Raw genomic sequence first — 21,272 nt, 5'->3', positions numbered from 1 at the left:
AAATTCTGAAATGAGTAATTCATTAAAACCGATTACTGTAAATACTTTTCATTGATGCATTCTTTTTCTTAGGATATTATATAAATAATATCGTATTCTCTACATTAGAGTTTATTTTTTTAATTTCAGAGTTTATCAACTGTAGGGAGTTTTTAATTACTTAAAAAAAAATTGGAATTACGATATACATGAATAATCTTTGTAATTTTTTGAACTGCAGTGATTTTTTAAAAGGAGCTTTGTCTTATTTTGGGAGATGAACTGTTTAATATTCTTTTAGGAAATGACTTACACCTGTTTGCTTGCTTGCCTCTAGTTGAAATTGTGATTATGAATTGCTAATTATTTAGTTACAATATATGTTTGATATACTGAAAATTTATTTCTTTCCCTTAGTCACACAATTGTAATTTAATAGATTTAACAGTCAGTGGAATTTCATTTTCTTAAAAAGAAAATTATTAATTAGAAGACACATTTTATAGTGTAATGTACAAATAATGTACATGTTGTATTTCATTTTCAAGATTTTTAAGCTTTACCTTTGAATTATAAACATAAGAATGTCAAGTTTTTTTGATAAAATATGCATATTTTTTATTAGGAATGCTTCATAAAGCATTTTTCAGAAATTTTTAAAGTTCATGAATATTAAATGTTTTGACATTTTTTAATGTACTTATTTTTAATGTAGTAAGAATTGTTTAATCTTGCGTTTAATTTTTTCATTAATTAAAATTTTTTTTTATAGCATTACAGTCTTAACACAGAAACACTGCAGTCTCTTGCTGTGAAATTGGGATGCAAAGCTCGTAGTTTGTACAATGATTTAAAGTTGAATGGTCCACAGGACCATTTAGAAAACATGAGACAAGAACGCATCTCAACAAATGTTCTGTCTGCTGTTTCAGAAATTTTGACATCTGTGAAAGCATTAATTTCATGGTTGGATAGGCAAGTATTTTTAATTTTCTGCAGTTTAATATTTTTAATTTTTATGTTTGAAAGCAGCTATAGAGTGCATCCGCATTTAACTTGAATAATCATAATATTGCTTAAAAAGACAAAATAATGATATTTATACAGCATTTGAGAGTTTTATTTTTGAAAGAAACCCTCTTAGTATATTAATATTATTTTATATTCAAATATGCTATGCTTAAAAATAAAATATTATGAAGAAAGGGGTTTAATCTACCATGTGTAAAGAATTAACTTCTATTTTAATTGCAATTTGTTAGTATTCTGATTAAAATATTCTAATAATATGAATATCAAATTGGGCTTATTTTATGCTAAAGTAGTAACCCAAAAATTTTCTGTCATTTTGAAGAGCTCGGTTTTTTTCTGGATAGTTTCAATGAACTATTTAATATATTAAAAAGAGTGGGCTTTACACATAATAATAACAAGCATCCTCTTTTGAATTAAAAAAGTATTAAATAATACTATTCATACTTTGTTACAAAACATTAAGGAATAGAGCATTAAGACAGAGAAAAAATTGTATTATGAAGTTTCAGATTTCATCTCTATTTTTAGTTTCATTTCTATCTGACTTTGCCAGCTTCTAGTATCCTTTTGTGGATACAGTATAATTATGAGGAAAATGTCATGTAATAGTGAGAGCCATATTCTACTCTGAATTCTTCCTCTTTTAAGTTTTGAGTCTTATTCAGATGAAATTCAGTACTTAATAATTTGTATCAGGATGGTTAGGGAGCTTCATGCCCAGCTTGAATGGTAGCTGGATTCAAATTGGGCAATTCTTGTTGTCTTTCATAACTTTCTTCAAGATCTGGAATATGAATTTTGAAACTTAGAATCGTGCCTGTGTTGGGGGCAATGCTTTCTTCGTCCTATTCTAAAGAATATTGCTTGCAAATTGGTTCAATCACAATTTCCAATTTAATGCTGATATTTGCTCTTATGTGGTGTATAGCATCATGAAAAGTGCTAAATTTGAAAACCATTTTTAAGCATTTACTTAGTTAAAAAAAAGTCTTTAAAAGTGTTTTATTTTCTTGATTTGCAGAGTAAACTTTCTTTTTTTGTTCTTTTTTTTTTTGTTCCCCAAGTGTGAATTTGATAAATCGAAAACATAGTCATAAATCTTTATTTTTCAGATATATCTAGAAAAGAACCTTACAAAATCAAAGAATTAGGGGAAGGGATCCAAGCATTTCAACATATGTTAAGATAATGCATAATAATCGTTTTTCCCCCCTCTATCTTCAACCGTGGGCTCCACTTTACTAGTTGTCCACTGTATAGTTGTCCCTGAGAGGCTGAATGATTTTAGATAGTGTTCTTCTTTACTAATGCTTATATATCTCTGCTCTATCTCAGAGATATTGGAATTTTAAGATTGAAATCTTAAATAACATGCCTATAAAGTATTTCATATTGATTCAGATCGCTTAAGGTGAAGAATACATGAGAGATGAATCAGAATGTTGGTGTGAGCTGTGGGGGACTGTTGATAATGAAAACTATGCTAAAAGGTGCAAAGTTAGTTCAAAGTGTTAAACTTGTTTTATTATTAGTGTTTTAAATGGTGAAGAATTTATCTTGACTATGCCTAGTAAGTGTATTTTTAACCTTTTATGGGATGTTTAAGAAGAATACAAATACAAATGGTTACAAATGGTTGAATTGATGTAACATAAGAATAAACTAAGATGTATTTAGTCCATAAGCCCGATAGGTATATTGAACATGGGAAAAGACATGAAACACCTTGTCTAAAAAGACAGACCTAAAAAAAAACACATGAAAGGTATTCACTGTAATAACAGCCTTTATTCTTATTACAGTGTAGCCTCTTTAAATTATTACACAATAATATGTTAATCATTGTTATAATTAATGTGTTGTTTTGCAATGATCCCTTGAACAACATATGAAAGAGATTTTACTGTATGATATTGAATTGCATTTCATTGCAGTGCTTAATTACATTAGATGATTGTCTAATATTCAGTGTGATGAAATTTTGATTTAATTTTTAAAATTTTTTAATTTAATTTAATTAGTGTGAATTAATTTTAATTTAATTTTAATTCAGTGTGATGAATTAATTTAATTTTAATTTAAAATTTAATATTCAGTGTGATGAAAACTTAAGTTTGCAAATTATTTTTTTTTTTTGCAGTGTATGTTGTAAATGTTCCCATGTTTTTGAAAATAATTCTTAGTTGTTCAACCTATCTTGTCAAATTTTAGTTTTTATATATGAAAAATTCTGCTATATTTGTGGTACTTAAAATTTAAAAGTAATAATAAAAGTTTTACAAAACCTTTATTCTTCAGGTTTTGGATCCTATTGTTGATTTTGTGGTTTTCACTTTTTCTTCTTTTTTATAATTCTTATCTAATTTTTTTGGCTTCCTAGTGAAATTCACCTCTCACTGTATCTGTACATATGTATATATGCCCTAACTGACAGAGCAGTATTCTATCTAAACCACTGAAGTTAGGAGTATAAAATTTTGTATGAAGTTACTTTTTGGGTATTAGAGGATCAGTAAGAATTGATTTTACAAAATTTTAATTATAAGTGTAATTAAAAAAGTAACAATTTTAATATATTTCAACCATAACATCAAAGTATGTTATTAAACAAAAATTATGTTTACACTATTTTAAAGGAAAAATTCAATTGTATTTGTTTTATTTGAATGAACATTTTGATAATTTTTTTAAAAATCAGTTTTAGACACAAATTGTTGCAATGATTTTTATTGTAATGATGTTCAAAACCATTGCTTCATCAAATCTTTGAGCTGCTTGAATTTGTTAAGATCATGATTAAAAAAAAAAAAAAAAAGTTCTTTCTTTGAACCATTGCCCTCATTGGACTTGAGTATTCCCTGAAACTTTTCCACATCTCTTGTTACTTCTCATTTACTTTGAAAGCATAAAATTTATTTCTTAGTTTCTTTTCTTCAAATGCTTGGAAAGTATATGTAACTGTGATAGTGGTAGAAAGATTTTCCCTTTCATAACTTTCAAATCTGACAATCTGCTATAGTATTTCAATGGGTGTATCCTCATTGAAAACGTTAGAATGCAGCTGGTTACTCATATTCCGTCAATAAAATTTTATTGTCTTCCAATTTTTTTTTTTTTTTTTTTTTTTTTAAATAGAAGAAACTGAAATTTATTGTCAGTGCATACGTTTGTATTTATTTGGTTCTGACAAAGAAACCAGACTCAAAAGTCTGCTGGTGGATGTTTAAGTTCAGTGAAAGAATCACATAAATAGCTGTTGCTTCTCCAAATTTTAAATGATCCTACAAAGTGTATAAAAACTATAACATTTTCCTTGAATTTATTCAGTAACCCTCTTATACTATACATAATAATATTGTGAGAAATATGGGATAAATTCCTAAAAGCATCAAGAAATGGTGAACTAAAAGGGACACTCAAGGTTTTGAGAAGGCTGCATTTTTTTTAAGAGCAAAAAAAAAAAAAAAAAAAAAAAAAATAATAATTAGAAAATAGATATTCAGAAAATAGAATATTTTTTAAAGATTTTTTTCAAAATAAATTTAGGTATGTGGCATTTTGTATAAACCCATCTTCTTTTCAGAAGAATTATTTTTCTTGTGAAATATTTTTGTTTTACTGCAACCTAAAATTTTTTAAGGATTATATACATATTTAACACTGTAACTTTGAAATCTCATTTGGCAAAACCTTTATTTGATGTCAAAAATTGGTTTCAGATCGAGAAATTACCCAGAGTACAATTATGATTAAACAGGGAAAGCAAATTGCAGAACATCACTAAATGTTCATTCATATCTTTAAGTTCCATTACTGTTGCACTTTTTCAAGCTATTATTCATCATAAATTTTGCTGCTTCTGATAATAGAAATTTGATATAATAATTATTGGTATAATTGCATATAATTATACAAATAATTTTTGAGATAATTATTATATATATAATTATGAGAACAATTATTCCATAAAAAGAGTTACAAATCATAACACATCTGAAAGTAATTTATCAAAAACAACAAAATTATGCTTATAATAGATAAATGCTTAATTTTTGCCGTTCTTTTTAAAAATGTAAAATTTTTTTCGAAGAACGGTACTTTACTGCACTTAAATAAGATTATTTGATAAATCAGGATTATTCATATAATTGAGAGCAAATAAAAAAAATGACCAAAAATATTTTATAAAAAATTTACTTATAATCTCTTGTTATATTTGTAATTACCAAATCTTTATTAAATTTATTAACGTAAAAATTAATTTCATTCAAAAATTTGTAATTTTTTTTTGTTAAATATATGTATTTATCAAGAACAATTCTTACTAAACTTTAATCTCCAAAAAGTTTATTCATTTCATCATTCAAGTAAATTAAAATTTGTTATTTTAACATTTTATTTGATCCACTTCTGCCGTTTATTTAAATATTAAGTAAAAAATGCATAATTTTAAACTGGCAAAAATAGTTGTAAACTAAAATATTAATCATTACTTCATGAATCAGAAAAATTATTTTCATCATCTTTGAATGTGTAGCAAATAAATGCAAGATAAATATTAAGACAAAATTAAAAAAAAATATTAATACAAAATGTGCTATCTAATAAAATTTAAGTTTGATTTTTTTTTATTTCCATATATGGTCATATGCCATATTTTAATAATTAATGTAATATCAGATTAATTTTATGAAATTTTACACTTTTATAAGAAATATTTAGCTCATAAACAATTTAAACACTATTGGCTCTTTCTTGTTAGAAAATATGGAGATCGTTATCCATAAATTATTAAAAGAAATATTTCGTCAGAATGTTTGCAAAATTAAATAGTTAAATCGTACAAATTATTTGTTAGGAAATAAAATTCCCATCTTTTTGTAATTTGTTATATTATGTAAGTGATATTATATGAACTGACAAATAAAAATTTCAACTTGCCATATGGGCAGAGAAATATTATGGCAATGGAAAACTTTTTTAAACTTTGATTTCCTTTTTTTTTTTTTTTTTTTGCCACTGATGATTTTTTTTATGTATATTCTTGTATTGCAACTACATGGAAAATTATATTTGTTTTAATGAATGCATGATTAATTGCATTTTGATTCCATATAAGAAGCTCTCAACATTTTGAGATTTGTGAATGCACCCTAAATGCATTGTATTAGGGGCAATACAGAAAGCTTAATGTAAGCGTAAAAACTATTAGTATGAATGAGCGGAAATTTTGCATGCCCCCATTAAAGAGCTTTTATTTATTCGAAAATTTAAGTGTATTGCAATTAAAAAAGTTTTGAATTTTCTTCGCATCTTAAAGATTGCCTTTTAATGTGTTAACTTCTAAGATCTGAATAAAAGTTCAAAATTTAAGTTTAACATTAGATAATCGAAACTTTGTTAGCTCATAATTTCAAAATAAATAAACCTAAACTAATGAAACTTGTTTTCGGCAAATAACGTTTGGTGTAGTTTTAAAATTTAATAAGAAAAATGGGTGAAAATTGTGATTTTTTTCTTCATATTTCTATATATTGATGGCCCCTTGTGAAATTTTTAACTAAAAAATCTTTGAGAGTATGTTAAACCCTTTAGATTTTTTTTTTTTTTTACTGTGCAATGAACCTTTTTTCTGATTGTACAATGAATGATATCAGAAAGCTGAGTATTATTTTTCTTTTTCCTGCAACTGTACAAAAGTTTTGAACTTTTTTGTCTTAGGTACTTAATTTTTGCATCCATTTTTCATCATGTATCCTGTCTTGCTACTATTTCGTCTTTGTATAGATTGAAAGTATTCTTCATAAGGGCCAATATATTCTTTTTCAATTGTTTTCGTTTTCACTGAAATAATGTCTCCTATTCTGGTATTGTAGATTTTTAAAAATTGTTATTAAATATAATTGATTCAAGTTTTCATTGGGAAACCTGAATTGTAATTTTGACATCAGTCTTATTTGAATTATGTGTTAAGTTTTCTTTTATTATTTGGTTTTAGTTTATATAAGTCCATTATAACACTATTCAGAGATTATTTCAAAAATAAGTCTGGTGTCAGTAGGGATAAATTAAATAGATCTTCAGTAGTTGAATTCGAAGTTCGAAATTAATTGGCTTTCACAGTCGCATTGTTTTCGATTTCTTAGTAGTTCAGAGAGGTGCGATTTAAAATTTTTCTTACAATTCTTTTAAAAGACCTATCAACCGATTTCAAAATCCATCCCACCATAGAACTGCTAGAAGAATGAATTTCTAAGTAATAGGAGATAGGGATTTTTACAATCTTTGTACTTCAATATTCTTCAGAGATTTGTTGGTCCTGATGAAGTTGGTTTTATTACCTAAGTAGATGACCAATGAATATCTTCTATGAGCTATGAATATTCTTGGCTCACTATAAAATTGTCTGCAGGTAGAGGTATCAGAATTTCTTTTCTTTTTTTAAATATGCCTTTTTTAAAAACCATATACATAAAATTCAGTATTTGTACCTTCATATTTTATATTAAATTCAATGGCTACATCTCGTCTGATGGTTTCAATGCTGGAAGCATGTTTTGCATTAACTTTGCACTAAATTTATAGATATTTCTTTGCTTAGTAATATTAGACTCTGAACTGTTCTACCATTATTTTTTAAAATTTCTCTCTTAATTTATTGCATATTTTTAGATATTGTTTTATTTATTTTAAATAAGTTATTTAATGGTGCCTGAAAGAAAGCATAAGTCCATAATTGAAATTGAAATGAAGGGTAGGAAAGTGAAGGTTTCATGAGCAAATTAAACATTTTTTATGATTGAAGAACAAGAATACATATGAAGAGTTTTTGCCAAAGCATATTAACAAAATTCTGAAAGAAAACTTAAAAACCTGTCAATTAGCAATTTGTATAAGGGACAACTTTTGATTTGGTTTATTTTCATTTTTTTATTAAAGAAAAATTAACTATTTAATTAACTATCTCAAAATGCTTTATTAAAAGTTTTCAACGTTTTTGAACAAAATTTGGATTATTAATATAACATTATCAAATTGTTTATTTTTGCATAACACTTCTATTACAGTTTTTACTTTTGCGATATGAAAAGAGCTTACATGCCCAGATTTAATACAGTGGACACATAACCCCTTTTAATTAGTATGATTTTCTGCATTTTTGAATGACTCGTATAAGCACTGTGTATGCTTGAATAAGATGCTGCTTTGCTATAGAACAATCATAATCAATTGATGTGGAATCATAAACACATAGTTTACTTGCTATTGGATGTCTCATTCTTCTGTGATCAGGTTTACTTAAATTTCTTTTGGATCTATCATCTTGGTTTATATTTTGTGATTGAGACAGCTGCACCATATTCTCTCATACGAAACAAAATTATCTTTTCTTTGTTTGATAAATTGCTTAAAAAAAAAAAGCAATTAAACCAATAGAGAAATAATCATCTCCAAGTTTCTTATTAGATTAAAATACTAAATCACCCAGGAGTAACTTTAAAATCACAGGCGTTTGAGAGTGATTTTAAAGCTGCAGCAGAATAAAGTGCTAAGATTATCTTTTTTAATTCCTATTGATTCTAAACTTCTAATAGGAATTTGTATTTTACTAAGCAGTTGCCAAAAGCTTATTACATTACTAGGGCACTAAAGTGGGGAAATTTCTAATAACTTACTTGTGTGTGTTTATCAAAGTGTAATTTCTGCTGAATCTCTGCAACGAATGTAACAACTTTATATCGTAATTTTCAATAGAAGCACCTTCTTTTGCTTCCAAAGCTGCTCAAGATAAATTGACCTTTAGATGGTTAAATTTACTAATTTCATGTAAAGATGTATTTTTATGTAACAATGGTTCTTAGGATTGCCAGATTGCTGGAGATTGACTTATAATGCCTGAAAATTTCAAAATTATAATGTTCTGCAATTTGAATGTTTAATAATTGACATCTGATTAATGTATTGAATGGTTTAGGGAATTGGGAGGCTTGTGGAAGCTCTAATTTTGATTAAGATTTTGCAAATATATGCTTTGAATTTCGAAATGATTTTTTTTTTTTTTTTTGCTGTATTCTCTGGTGAATTCTAATTTTTTTAAAAATCTAGATATTTGGGAGCTATTACCTTTATTAAATCCAAGTCTATTACTTGAGGAGATTCAATTTTATCATTCGGTTATTCTTTGTGCAGTTCAGTCTCAACTTCGCACTTGCTTGTTTCTTAAATTTCTGACTTTTAGAAATAAGTTTATTTAGTGAAGTTTATTGTTGTAAATTTTCTTTTGAAGAACTGAATGAGTTCAATGTTTTCAAGTACCACTGTAATGCAGATATCTGTAATCAATATTATTAAAATGCTATATGGCATTAAAATCCTTTCAGTATATGTCTTTATCATTTTACCTTCAATATATATACTTTTAAACTACAAATCAGTTATCTTGACAGCAATGCCATATAAAAAGTGCAGCTTTTATTTTAATCAGAATTAGATTTCATATTAAAATAATATGAATACCCGAGTAGGTCTCTGGAATGACATAGGAAAAAAATGTCATTCCATCAAGCCGAGTTTTTTTTTGCAGTTCTTAATTATCTGCTATAAATTGTTGTATGCATTGAAAGGAATTTATTCCACATACATAATAATACTGAAATTCTCCTTTGGATTAGAAAATATATTAGATATTACTGCAGATACAACATTTCAATATATTAAGAAGTAGAACAATGAGGAAAGAGAAAAAATTTGTATTATGAGGTTTCAAGATTTCATTGCATGTTTCTATCACATTATCATTTTAGTTTGACATTAATGGCGTCTAGCATCCTCTGGCAGATACAATCTAGTTATGAGAAAAATGTCATGTGATAGTGAGAAGCATATTCTGTTCTGAACAAAATGAAAGGTAGCCAATGTAGCAGATGTGTTTATAATTGATAAAAATGTTTTTATCTTAGCTTCTTTTTACTAAATATATATTTTGTGATTATTTTGATGATATAGATTACAGTTTTTTAAATTTGAATATGTTATGTGAATGGAATATTGGAAATGTTACTAAGCCCACTTTCACATTTTTTTTTCACTTACAAATTACATGTTAACGAAGAAAAAGAGAGCTGACTTATAATGTTTTCTACTTTAAATGCATTTTATATGCCAGGCATTATTTGAGAGATTTAGGGTTTTATTCACTTAGATTTTGTCATCAATCACATTTTTAAGAAAATGAAAATTATATATTTAAGAAATTCATCCATTTAACCAAATAGTTATGGTGCTGAGATTTTAAGAAGTTAAAAACTCATGGTATTATTGAGCTTTATTCTTACTATCAGAGATCCTAATTTTATTTAAATCAAAACCAGATTAAAAATGGGCTGAAGAATGGGTAAAAACAATGACACATTAATGAATTTTTGACAGATTTTGGAATGGAATTTCAAAGCATTTCGGCTGCTGAGCGTTCTATCTAAAAAGATCTCTGCTTAAAATATTAGAGTGCTTTCTAAATGACAAATAATATAATGTTAAATTATTATAATAATAAATGAAAGTAGTTGCAAATAGTTTTGTTTTATGAATATTGAAATGCCCTTTTAGTTTATTGTTACCTTGATGCAGTTATATAGTTGTGGTTCAAGTAAATGAATTTGTGTAAAAGAATGCCCCTTTCACTGCAAAAAAAAAAAAAAAAAAAAATGTCTCTGCAAACAGCTATATTTTACAATTATTATTTCTACAGAATACAATTTATACTTTCTTGAAGAATAAAAAAAGAATAGAAAAATATCTTTAGAAGTGCATCATGGAAAGTTTTATTTAATTTAAAAAGCTTTATGTTTAGCTCTTGATGTTTACTGTGGTATTTTTACATGAACTTTTTCCTTCTATAGTGAATTATATTTTCATTTTTTTCAATTAGAACAATTTAACATTAGAAAGTTAACACTTAAATTTCATTTTCAATTAAATTTGTAGATTATTATATTGTGTAGAGTTTTTGAATGATGTAATTTTATTAATCTGAAAGCTCATTGTATTCTCTTTGCAAATAAATGATTTAATTTTTTTTATCTTATTATTCTAGGCTTCCATTTTTACATGATTCTTTGTGCATGAAATTAAAGAAAACTGTTCTTAAGCTGAGCATTGAACTTGCTTCTACTACCCAGCGAGATCAGTTTGCTGAAAGGCCTCATTCTCTTATTAAAAGAAATGTAAGATTATATTTTATTTATATATTTTGAAACATTTTTACTTTAAAAATTTTAAAAGTACATTCTTTTTATATTCTTCAATATTTTATGGAAATAAATGTGCTATTTTAGAAGTGCCTTAGTTCTGTTTTATCTACAACAATAGGTGTGTGAAAGCTTACTTAATTTTAGTTTTCATGTGTTGTTATAATTACTGGTAATGCATCATTTACAATATCCTTGCTTCAGTAAGTAGTACTTGAATTTCCTTCTTAGAAGTCATAAAAAGTTACCTTTATTTTAAAGTGAGTTAAGTTACGAGAGTTAGATTTGAAATTGCAAAAACAGGAAATGAGTATTGTAACTAAAACATTTTTTAATAAAACATTATTAGCAATATTAATGTTAACAAATAAAAGTCTTTACAGTATTCCTGAAAGAAGTAGCATAGTCGACGATTAACTTAGGTCAAGGACATACTAGAGCAAAATGGTTTTTTGAACGAGAGCACTGTTGGAACAGGTAGATTTCTCGTTGGGAGAAGTAGGAACTACAATTTGTATATGGTTTCCACTTCTTCCCTGAAAAATAGCACTTATAACTGGTAGTCTTTTGTAGACAGGTGCACCAAAAAATAAGTTGTCAACATATGATATCACAACTTAGTGCAAAGTGCGGGATTTTACCCCTTTTCTATTCTCTTCCCTTTATTTCTGTATAGATCAGTACAGTTTCGATTTGCTAGACAGTTGTTCTTTTTCCTTGAGATTCCCAAATTGCAGCCAATGAGCATGCGCGAGACTTCTGTAAGTGTGTGAAAAAAATATTATACTTTTCTCTGGAGGGAACATTCAATCTGTTGAAGAAACGCTGTGGTGTTTGGTCTACCATACTTTGAATTTATTGAATGGCTTGTTTATGATTTGAGAAACTGATCTTATTCAAATTAGATTAGAGAATATTTTTAAAAACCACGAGCTGCTCAAAATCCGTTTTTTAATAGGAATTGGACGGATTAAAAAAAAATGAATCCTGATTTTGTTGAATAGATTTGAGAAGTTCTGCAAAATCCATTTTTTACGTGCTGCTCACTTTGTAAGAAGATAGTAAGTCTAAGTAATATGGAAAAACAGGCACTTTCTAGTTATGCTGAAAGAAGAAAACATATAGATCTTCGTTCAGTTTAAGAGAGTCAGTTCAGTTAAGATGATGGAACAAATCCGAAAACGTCAAATTTAATGTCCGAAAATAAACTGATTTGGACCTTTTTAGTTTAAAAAACAATAATTTAAAGTTCAGTTTTTATGGGCAATAAAACTTGTTACGTCACATTCGTCCTGTAATCCATTCAGTAATATATCGATAATATTTTCACATATGTTCAATGAAAGTAAAATAACTAAAAAATGTACGTTAGGCTGTACAGACATGTTGTATCTGATTTTTTATGGATTAAGTCCATTAGCTCAATGAAACCGATGGCTGAAGAATCTGCAGAAATTGATGCCCTATTACATGAATTGGCAAAAATGAATAAATAAAAATAAATAATCTTGCTTTGTAATGTTTTTTGTCAAGTAATCATTAAATGATTTGTATCATAACAAAAATGTTTTATGTCATGATAACAAATGTGTTTTATTTCATCCGAGTCCTTAATTTTTTTGTGACTTATAGTTAAAGAGCATGAGATGTAATATAGCACTCCCCCTCCCTTAATATATAAATTTGTCTTGCTAAATTCTGGATAGTAAATAAAGTTAATTTTATTTTTTTCTGTATATAAATATAAACATTTTAATATGCTATTTTGAATAATGTTAAATTGTTGCTTTCTTTCCTTGCTTTTTCCACTTTTTAAAGCCATATTCATTATAACTAACACATGAGTGCTATTCGCGCATTTCCTCGTACCTTAAATATTCGTAGACAGGGAAAAAAAAAAAAAAAAAAAAAAACAGGGAAAACACAGGAATTTTTTTTCCAGGTTTCAAGGGCAACCCTATATTATCAAATTAACCATTAATTGATTTCAAGATTTTTAATGTATATCCAAATTTCTGAATGTAATTATTAATTACCAGAGTTTACAGTTTTGATGATTTCTTTTATCTTATGGTTATTAAAATTTATCTTAGCTTATGAAGTCACTTGTATTCATATATTGTAAATATCAGTCACTTGTATTCATTTACTCTTTGAAACAGGCTGATTTAATATTTGAATTTGGTTTAAAGAAAAAATATCCAATTTCTAAATGAAGTGGGAAGTGGAGCCGCATACATTTGGACTGATTAATATTTCAAGTTGATGAGTTGTAAATGTAATCTAGAAGCACATGTCCAAAACAAGAATGTTTTATGATTCTTTGTGAGTATATGTATTGGTGAATATTGTGGTATCATCAACAAAAATTGCAAAGTGATTGTAAGTCATAATTTTTAAAAATGTTTTAGTAGCACTCTGCCGGCATTTATTGAAATATGCGAGACCAAATAAATCCTTTTTTTCTCAATTTGTTTTCTGTATAAAAGTATGATATTATTACCTCTGTTTAATCGTATAAAGGTTTTATGATTGATAGTTAGTAAAAGTGAACTGCAAAACGCTTTTGTATTAAAAAAACTGTTTTGCTTGTCTTTAAGCCTAATTAATGAAGACATCTCAGCATCCACATAGAGTGCCATGTGCCTCATTTCAAAAGATATAAAAATTTATTTTAATTATATTTTCTTCGCTATAAAAAATTCTGCTAGTAGTAGTTTAATATTTTGTGTGCTATTTAAAATGCAAAAATAGTTTATTGTGATTTTATTTTGGATTTATTATTGTAGTTATTTTAATTCTTTTTAGTCTCTGCACATTGCTGAGTTATGTGATAAATTTGTTCAAGATTCAAAAGATTCATTGATTCTTCAGCCAGCATCTCTAGATATTGCCATGATAAAGAAAAAGCCCGATGAAGAATTGGTAAATATATATATATATGTTTTTTTAATGCTGTTGTAAAGATGGTTACATTCCATAGATATTTTTAACCTTATTTCTAAGTGAAATCTCCACTTCTCTTTTTTATTTTGTTAATCAATAGGATATATATATATATATATATATATATATATATATATATATATATATATATATAATATAAGCATTATTTTATGTGATGCAGGATGCAGTTTTGAAGACAGAGAAAAGACTTTTGATTTCGTGACGTCGTTTTATTTCATTTTGAAGAAGCAGGTATATGCTCAAGCGATGAGTACACAGAAAAGAATGAGGAAAAAGCTCTTGGACATTTTATCCCTGGTCTTATATAACCATAGAAATTGATAGGGAAAATATTTCTTCATAGTGCTAATATATAAGGAGATTTCGATAGAGATTTTCGCTACACGCGTCGAAGACGCAGGGAAAACACGGGGATTTTTAAAAAAAGAATATCTCGTCAGCGGTATTTTGTCTCTTGACTCGGAGTGTGGGAAAGTTAAGCTTTTAGCCGATTCAGCAGTTTTACAAAGCTTATCTTGAATTAATTAAGTAGAGAAAGTGGAATTGGATCAAGAAATAAGAGAATGAACTTACTATGGGCTAAATTAAGATAAAACTTTAGAAATTAATTAAATTGAAATTAGAATTAATATATATATAATATAAACGTGTATAAATAGATAATAAAATATAAATGTAAATAAATAAAAATATAATATATATACATATAAAATTATATATATATAATGATATTTTAATATCTAATTTAATCCTAATTTCCTAAACTTTTAGTCTAATTCAGCCCATGTAAAAGTTATTCTAAAATATTTTCTTATTTCCTGATACTGTGCAATGAATTCTACGTATCTAGTGAAAATGATCCCTCCGTTGCCCTTGTCAAAGATCAACACGTGTATTCAATTGACACGTGGCCGGAAATCCCATGTTATATAAGCGCCATGTTTCGCGCCTTCCTTTTCCCACTTCTGCTTTTGTGTCTCGCTGTGGCGGACGTACCTTGTCCGCGTCTCTGCTTGTAAATAATTATGCCTTCCCGGGATGGACATTAAAGAGAATTTAAAAATCCAAAGTGTCTTCAAACCTGCCTTCTGCTTCACATAAAATAAAGCTTATATATATATATATATATATATATATATATATATATATATATATATATATATATATATATATATATATATATATATATATATATATATATATATAAAGTTCAAACTAATTTATAGTCTATGTTAATAAAATAGGTGTTTCAAGGTCATAGGATTTTTCCACTCTCCTTACTTACCCCTTCTTCATTACTGTGGTTTCGACAAATTTTTTTCCCCATGCCAGTATGTTTTAGATAGAAGATGGAATAGAAAACCGAAAGTTGGATATTCTCGCAACTATTTGAAAGCTTAGATGTTACCAAAATATGCTATCATCAGTGTGAATTTCCATGATGTTTAATAAGGACTCTATAAATATTTAAACATAATATATATATATATTTTTTGCTAAAACTAAAGTGGCAATGTAAGTAAATAATTTTGTACAATCTTTAAACTTTTGAGATATTTTCTTCAGTAAATAAAAATAAAAAAAATCGAATGAAAATTTTACTTTGAAATCTTGTAGAATAATTAAAAGTACAATTTGATTGTAGAATTGATTTTGTATATTAACCCAATTTTTGTCACACTTTTTTCTAAAAAAAGAAAAAAAAATTATCGTTACCTATATTAATTATTTACTAAAATATCTGAACATTTAAATATGAAAAAATAGGTTCAATAGATCCAGAAATAATTACTCTACTATTCAAAAATGAGATCTTGAATATTTAAGAAAGTTTAATAAAGATTAATGTAAGTTTAATAAGCATATACTTTTAATCGCTCAAACGTTAAATAAATTCATATATTTTAAAAATAAATACATGTACTTTCAGATGTAGTTATGATTATCTAGGCAAATTTTTTTGTATGTTTCATCTTAAAAGAAATATATATGTAGGCATTATTTTAAGTGAAGCAGGATGTAGTTTTGAAGACAATGAAAAGACTTTCGATTTCGTGACGTCGTTTTATTTCATTTTGGAGAAGCAGGCATATGTAAAGCGATGAGCACACACACGACACAGAGAGGAACAAGGAAAAAGCTCTTGGACATTTTATCCCTGTTCTTATATAACCTGAGAAATTGATAGGGAAAATATTTCTTCATAGTGCTAATATATAATGAGATTTCGATAGGGATTTTCGCTACACGCGTCGACGAGGTAAGGGAAAACACAGGGATCTTTTAAAAAGAATGTGCTTACTGGACATTTTTCTATCCCTTCTCGCGAAGCGTGGGCATGTGAGATTTTTAGCCGATTCAGCAATTTTACAGAGCTACACTTGAATTAATTAAGTATAGAAAGTGGAATTGGATCACGAAATAAGAGAATATTTTTAGAATGAAGTTACTGTGGGCTAAATTAAGATAAAATCTTGGAAATTAATTAAATTGAAATTAGAATTAAAATATCATTATATATATATAGTAAATATAAAAATCTCTATTTTAAAAGTTCTCAACTCTAAAAAAAAACCTCATCTTCGCTTTTGTCAATCTGCTTTCACTGTAATCTTGTAAATTGATCGCAATTCTTTCGGTTGCATCGTTTCTAGCACCAGTCCTGTTCTTGTAATTTCTCCAATTTTTCCAGACGTCCGCTGTTACTTTAAACAGCGTTTCATTGAGCACTTTCTTAATATCTTTAATTTAGACAGAATTTTATTTGCAATTTCACCTTTCACCTGCGCCTTGGTATTGCATTGTATTGCCAGTGACATGCGGGGAGTCAGTCTCGCGACTTCATATCCATCACTCGCCACTTTATTTAGGCAGTTGTTTTCTGCATCTGTAAAAACATTTCTTTTACAGTAGAATTTGGTTTAGATGACACCAACTCTTTTAAGTAATTGTATACATTATAGACAACCATCTTTGATTACTTGCTGACATCCGGGCTATTCATCATAGCAGAGGTTCAAAAACAAAAACTGAGGCGCTAATTTGGGGAAACGAATTAACTTATAATTGAGAGCAAATGGCAAGAGATCAAACTGTACTGCATTCGCCGAAAGGGAGAAAACAGTTATCCAAACTTCCTAATGGTCGTATGTGTGTGTGTGTGGGGTGATGCTGCTGTCTGCTGCATGGTTGCCAGGGTGATAATGTGACCAAGAAACACCTATTGTATTTATACATACTATTGATTTATATTTTGCAGAGCTTTTTTTTGAGATAGAATTAATTACACATAATAGACCCTGTTATGTTACAAGTGTGGAAGTCTCATGGGGAGCTACGCCCACCATTGGTGGTGTACTGTTAATCCGCCAACACTACCATAGTTGCAAAATCAAGAGAAACAATGACCTCTTTACTTATATATCAACTTCTCATCCTTATTCTTGAATTGTGTCCTCTCGCACCACTTCTCTGAGGATTGAACTGTAAGATAATTAAAATAAATTTCCTTTTTCCTGGTACTTGGCTGTCCTGAATGATCAAATACCATGAATATCTATCTACATGGGTGCTAAGGTCAGATACATGTTCTGCCCAGATACTAACCTCTCTCCTCTATACTGTTGCTGTTCTGTTTAGGGAGCAAGCACTTGTGTGCTTAAAAGAATGTGTGTATGAAATGTGAAGTTTACGATCCCATAACTAATTATTATTCTTCACCTTAAATGAAAAGACTATCTGAGTCAGTCTCTAAATGCCAAAACAGGTTTGCTAGCTATCATAAGAACGGAACAGACATCTCTGAGAAATTATGTTTAAAAAGTTAGCGTTTAAAACTTTATTTACCTCAATCTAATATTAAAAAAAATAGAAGCTGTAATGATAGTGGTTGCATTTAAAAAAAATTACAGAAGTACCAATTTTTTGTTCGATTAGAATTATTTTTTCTGGAATGATTCTTTTACTATTTCTTACATTTTATTAGAAAATCGTAATTTGTTGAAATATAGTATGGATGCTGCAATTTTTTTCATTGATTTTCTAGGGTATACATATCAAATCAACCTATTCTGGAGTACATATCATTGGCGGTATAAAAGATCAGGTTTGTATTTATTTAAGATGGTTTTCTTTTTGCCTTTTTTGCCTTTTAATTTTTTCTTGTAGTAAAATTTATTGAATTTTTTTGTTATATGTATATCTTTCTTTTTAATAGAGCCCAGCAAAATCTTGCAACAAGGTAGAGAAAGGTGATGAAATTGTGCAGGTTAACTATCAAACTGTTGTAAGTAATTAAATGTTATATGCATATTCTTAGAGTATTTTATTTTTTAAATTTAATTTATTACATTTAATAATTTCTTTCTTTCTTTTAATTTTAATACTTTGTGTGAGTTAAAAATTGTTTTTCAGGAGTTTTATGTTTTTTATTTCAGTTTCAAATAATTAACAATTTATATTGTTATTAACCAAGGAATATATTGAAAACGTTTATATGAGACGTCTCACTAATGAATTGAAATCTTTCTTATTGAATCAATTATATTAAACTACGGTTATGATTATAGTACATTAGGTCTTTCCATTTCATATGACAAATCTTGTTATCTGTACTGTTAACCAAAGAAAATATTAAGCTTCTTATTAATTAAAATTAATGCTATTTACAAGTTAAAAGTAATAGTTATTCTAACAGGTTTTTTCCCCTCCTGCACTGAACCACTGTATGAGTTCTCAGATTGATTACTTTAATATCTTTTCTTCCTATTGATAAATAGTATAAATGTGATACAATGAAAATTTTGTGCCACAAACAGTGGGTATTATCCTTTTTAATATTCCAAAATATTGTATATAAAACATATTTTCCTAATTTATGTCTAGTTTTTTTTGCTGACTAGTGTAAAATTCTTATAAAAGGTAATTGATGTCAACAAGTCTTATTTTAATTGGAATACTAGATACATTTTTAAATCTTGCTATAGATATTTTATCATTTGAAGAATATAGGTACTACTTATTTATATCTGTTGTTGGTGTAAAAGGAAGGACGAGAAAGAAGTAGATGCCCACCCACCCCCTCTTTTTTAAATTAGAGTTTTGATATATTTAGGGCAAAGATATTTTTTTATTAAAAAATCTTGAATCTTATATGAGGAATTTTTTTCACATTTTTAAGGTTTTACATATAGGCTATATTTTGGTCTAAAATGAGATTTTAAAGCTAGTTGCTTATTCTGCCTTACTTTTTTACCCTGAAAGTGTAAAATTTGAAACCCAGTAGATATATATTTTGAATGTCTGAATTTGTAGAAAAGTCAGTTTTTATAACAGTATATTTATAGCCATAAAATTATTGAATCTTTTATTAATTAGAATGTTTCTTGGATTCTTTTAATAAATTTTGATGTTAAAAATTCAAAATAATTTTTTGCATTCCTCTTTTAAGCGCCAACTAGTATTTTTAAGGTAATGATAGCTTGGCTATAAGTATGTTATATATACTTAGAGGCAGTATAAGTATTCAATTTGCATTTAAATTTGCTCTCAAATTCATTCTGCAATTAAATCTATATCTTTTCTCAAGTCTTACTAAGTGGGTCTAAGATATATGCTGGTTTGATTATTAAATGTCTTTAGGCACCTATTTACTTTTAGAATGCATTTTAGACAGATGCTGATTACAAAAGTTATTTCTTTGTTAAGTTTTTATATATATATATATATAATATAAGAAATGGTTATTTTTCTAAGTAAAACATTTTTTGATTTAAAGGAGAAGCAGAATTTTTGGAAGGAATTCTTTGACAATAATTTTTATTCTTCTTGATATTATGGAAAGAATCGAATTTTTTATCCATTATCAAGATTCTATAGTTAGAGTCATAATCTTGCAGTGGCATACTTTGAATATGGAGGCCGGAAACAGTGAAAAAAAGATCGTGATATTTTGAACTTGCATACAGACATGACTCATTTCCATTTTATCTTTTTCGAAATCGAATTTTGTTATTTTTGAGATCGATTAATTTTCTTTTATATCTCAAGCATTTTTTGTATAAATTTATTTTATTGTTAATTTATTTATACTATTGTTTCTGAGTTTTTATGTTTAGCATAATTCTTATTTTATGAAATTCAGCTCTTTTTTTTAATCCCAAGCTTGTGTCATCTCTGTATATAGCTTTAGAAGGTAATTTTGATGAGAAGGCATTTTTAATTTTTAGCATATGGAGGTCATTATGGGAAAATAACAGCTTACACAACTCAGAAGTGAAAGTGGAACTTGAGTTCAAGTGATTTGAAATTGATTATTTTTAGAAAGTGAATAAATTAAAATTATTACCTGTATGTATAGTAATACAAGTTGTGACGAGTCTTAAGAAATTTTAATCCAAAGTGATTGAAATATTTTCACATTTAATTTAAGAAAGCAGTCTCAACGTAAAATATTGAAATAGCAGATTTGGATTAGTTAATAATTTTCTTGTTGAGTTTTTTTAGAAAAAACTCTTATGATATCTCGAGTAAATATAGTAAAGTAATATATAGTAAAGATGAAAAAACTCGTTAGGGTATGATAATATATATATATATATTTTCAGATTGGATGGCAGCAGAAAAAGCTTGTGACTGCTATGACTGAACATTCAACTGAATTACACTTGACTTTGAAGAAAAGACCTCGTCATATAAATATTCTTCGAGAAGTAATTTTACCTATTATTTTTTTGTTAATATAATGCAGGTTTTGCATATTATTTGCTTATATTTTTCTTTTGTTTGTAGTATTAATGTATGTAAAGATTTAGTTATATATGGGTTTGTAATGATAAAAATGGTAATTTTTTAGGTTATTATTTTAAGACCATATCGAATTCCATCTAAAAAAACAGCCAACAAGTGCCATAAATGGTCTGAAGATAATAAATTGTGTAGTCCTGATACGTGCTCTACTTCTAATGAGAGTGAATGTATAAGGTAACTATATTTTTTGAAAATTGTTTATGATTTTGGTATGAATCATAACTTTTTATACTTTTT

At 27.2% G+C, this 21,272-nt stretch overlaps 1 protein-coding gene across 1 annotated transcript in view; it reads left to right on the top strand.

Moving 5' to 3' along the window:
- LOC129961019 (uncharacterized) overlaps positions 1–21,272 on the top strand; it is a 47,395-nt gene that overhangs the window by 3,661 nt on the left and 22,462 nt on the right. Inside the window, exons 3-9 of the mRNA XM_056074813.1 lie at positions 752–954; positions 11,108–11,237; positions 14,070–14,186; positions 18,274–18,333; positions 18,445–18,513; positions 20,834–20,938; positions 21,082–21,209. Coding sequence (XP_055930788.1) covers positions 752–954; positions 11,108–11,237; positions 14,070–14,186; positions 18,274–18,333; positions 18,445–18,513; positions 20,834–20,938; positions 21,082–21,209 — 812 coding nt within the window. The remainder of the gene's footprint in view (positions 1–751; positions 955–11,107; positions 11,238–14,069; positions 14,187–18,273; positions 18,334–18,444; positions 18,514–20,833; positions 20,939–21,081; positions 21,210–21,272) is intronic.

Source organism: Argiope bruennichi, chromosome X2 (genome assembly GCF_947563725.1).
Source record: "Argiope bruennichi chromosome X2, qqArgBrue1.1, whole genome shotgun sequence".
NCBI classification, from domain to species: domain Eukaryota; kingdom Metazoa; phylum Arthropoda; class Arachnida; order Araneae; family Araneidae; genus Argiope; species Argiope bruennichi.
Note: the sequence above shows the minus strand (reverse complement) of the source record. Positions and strands in the feature narration are given on the sequence as shown.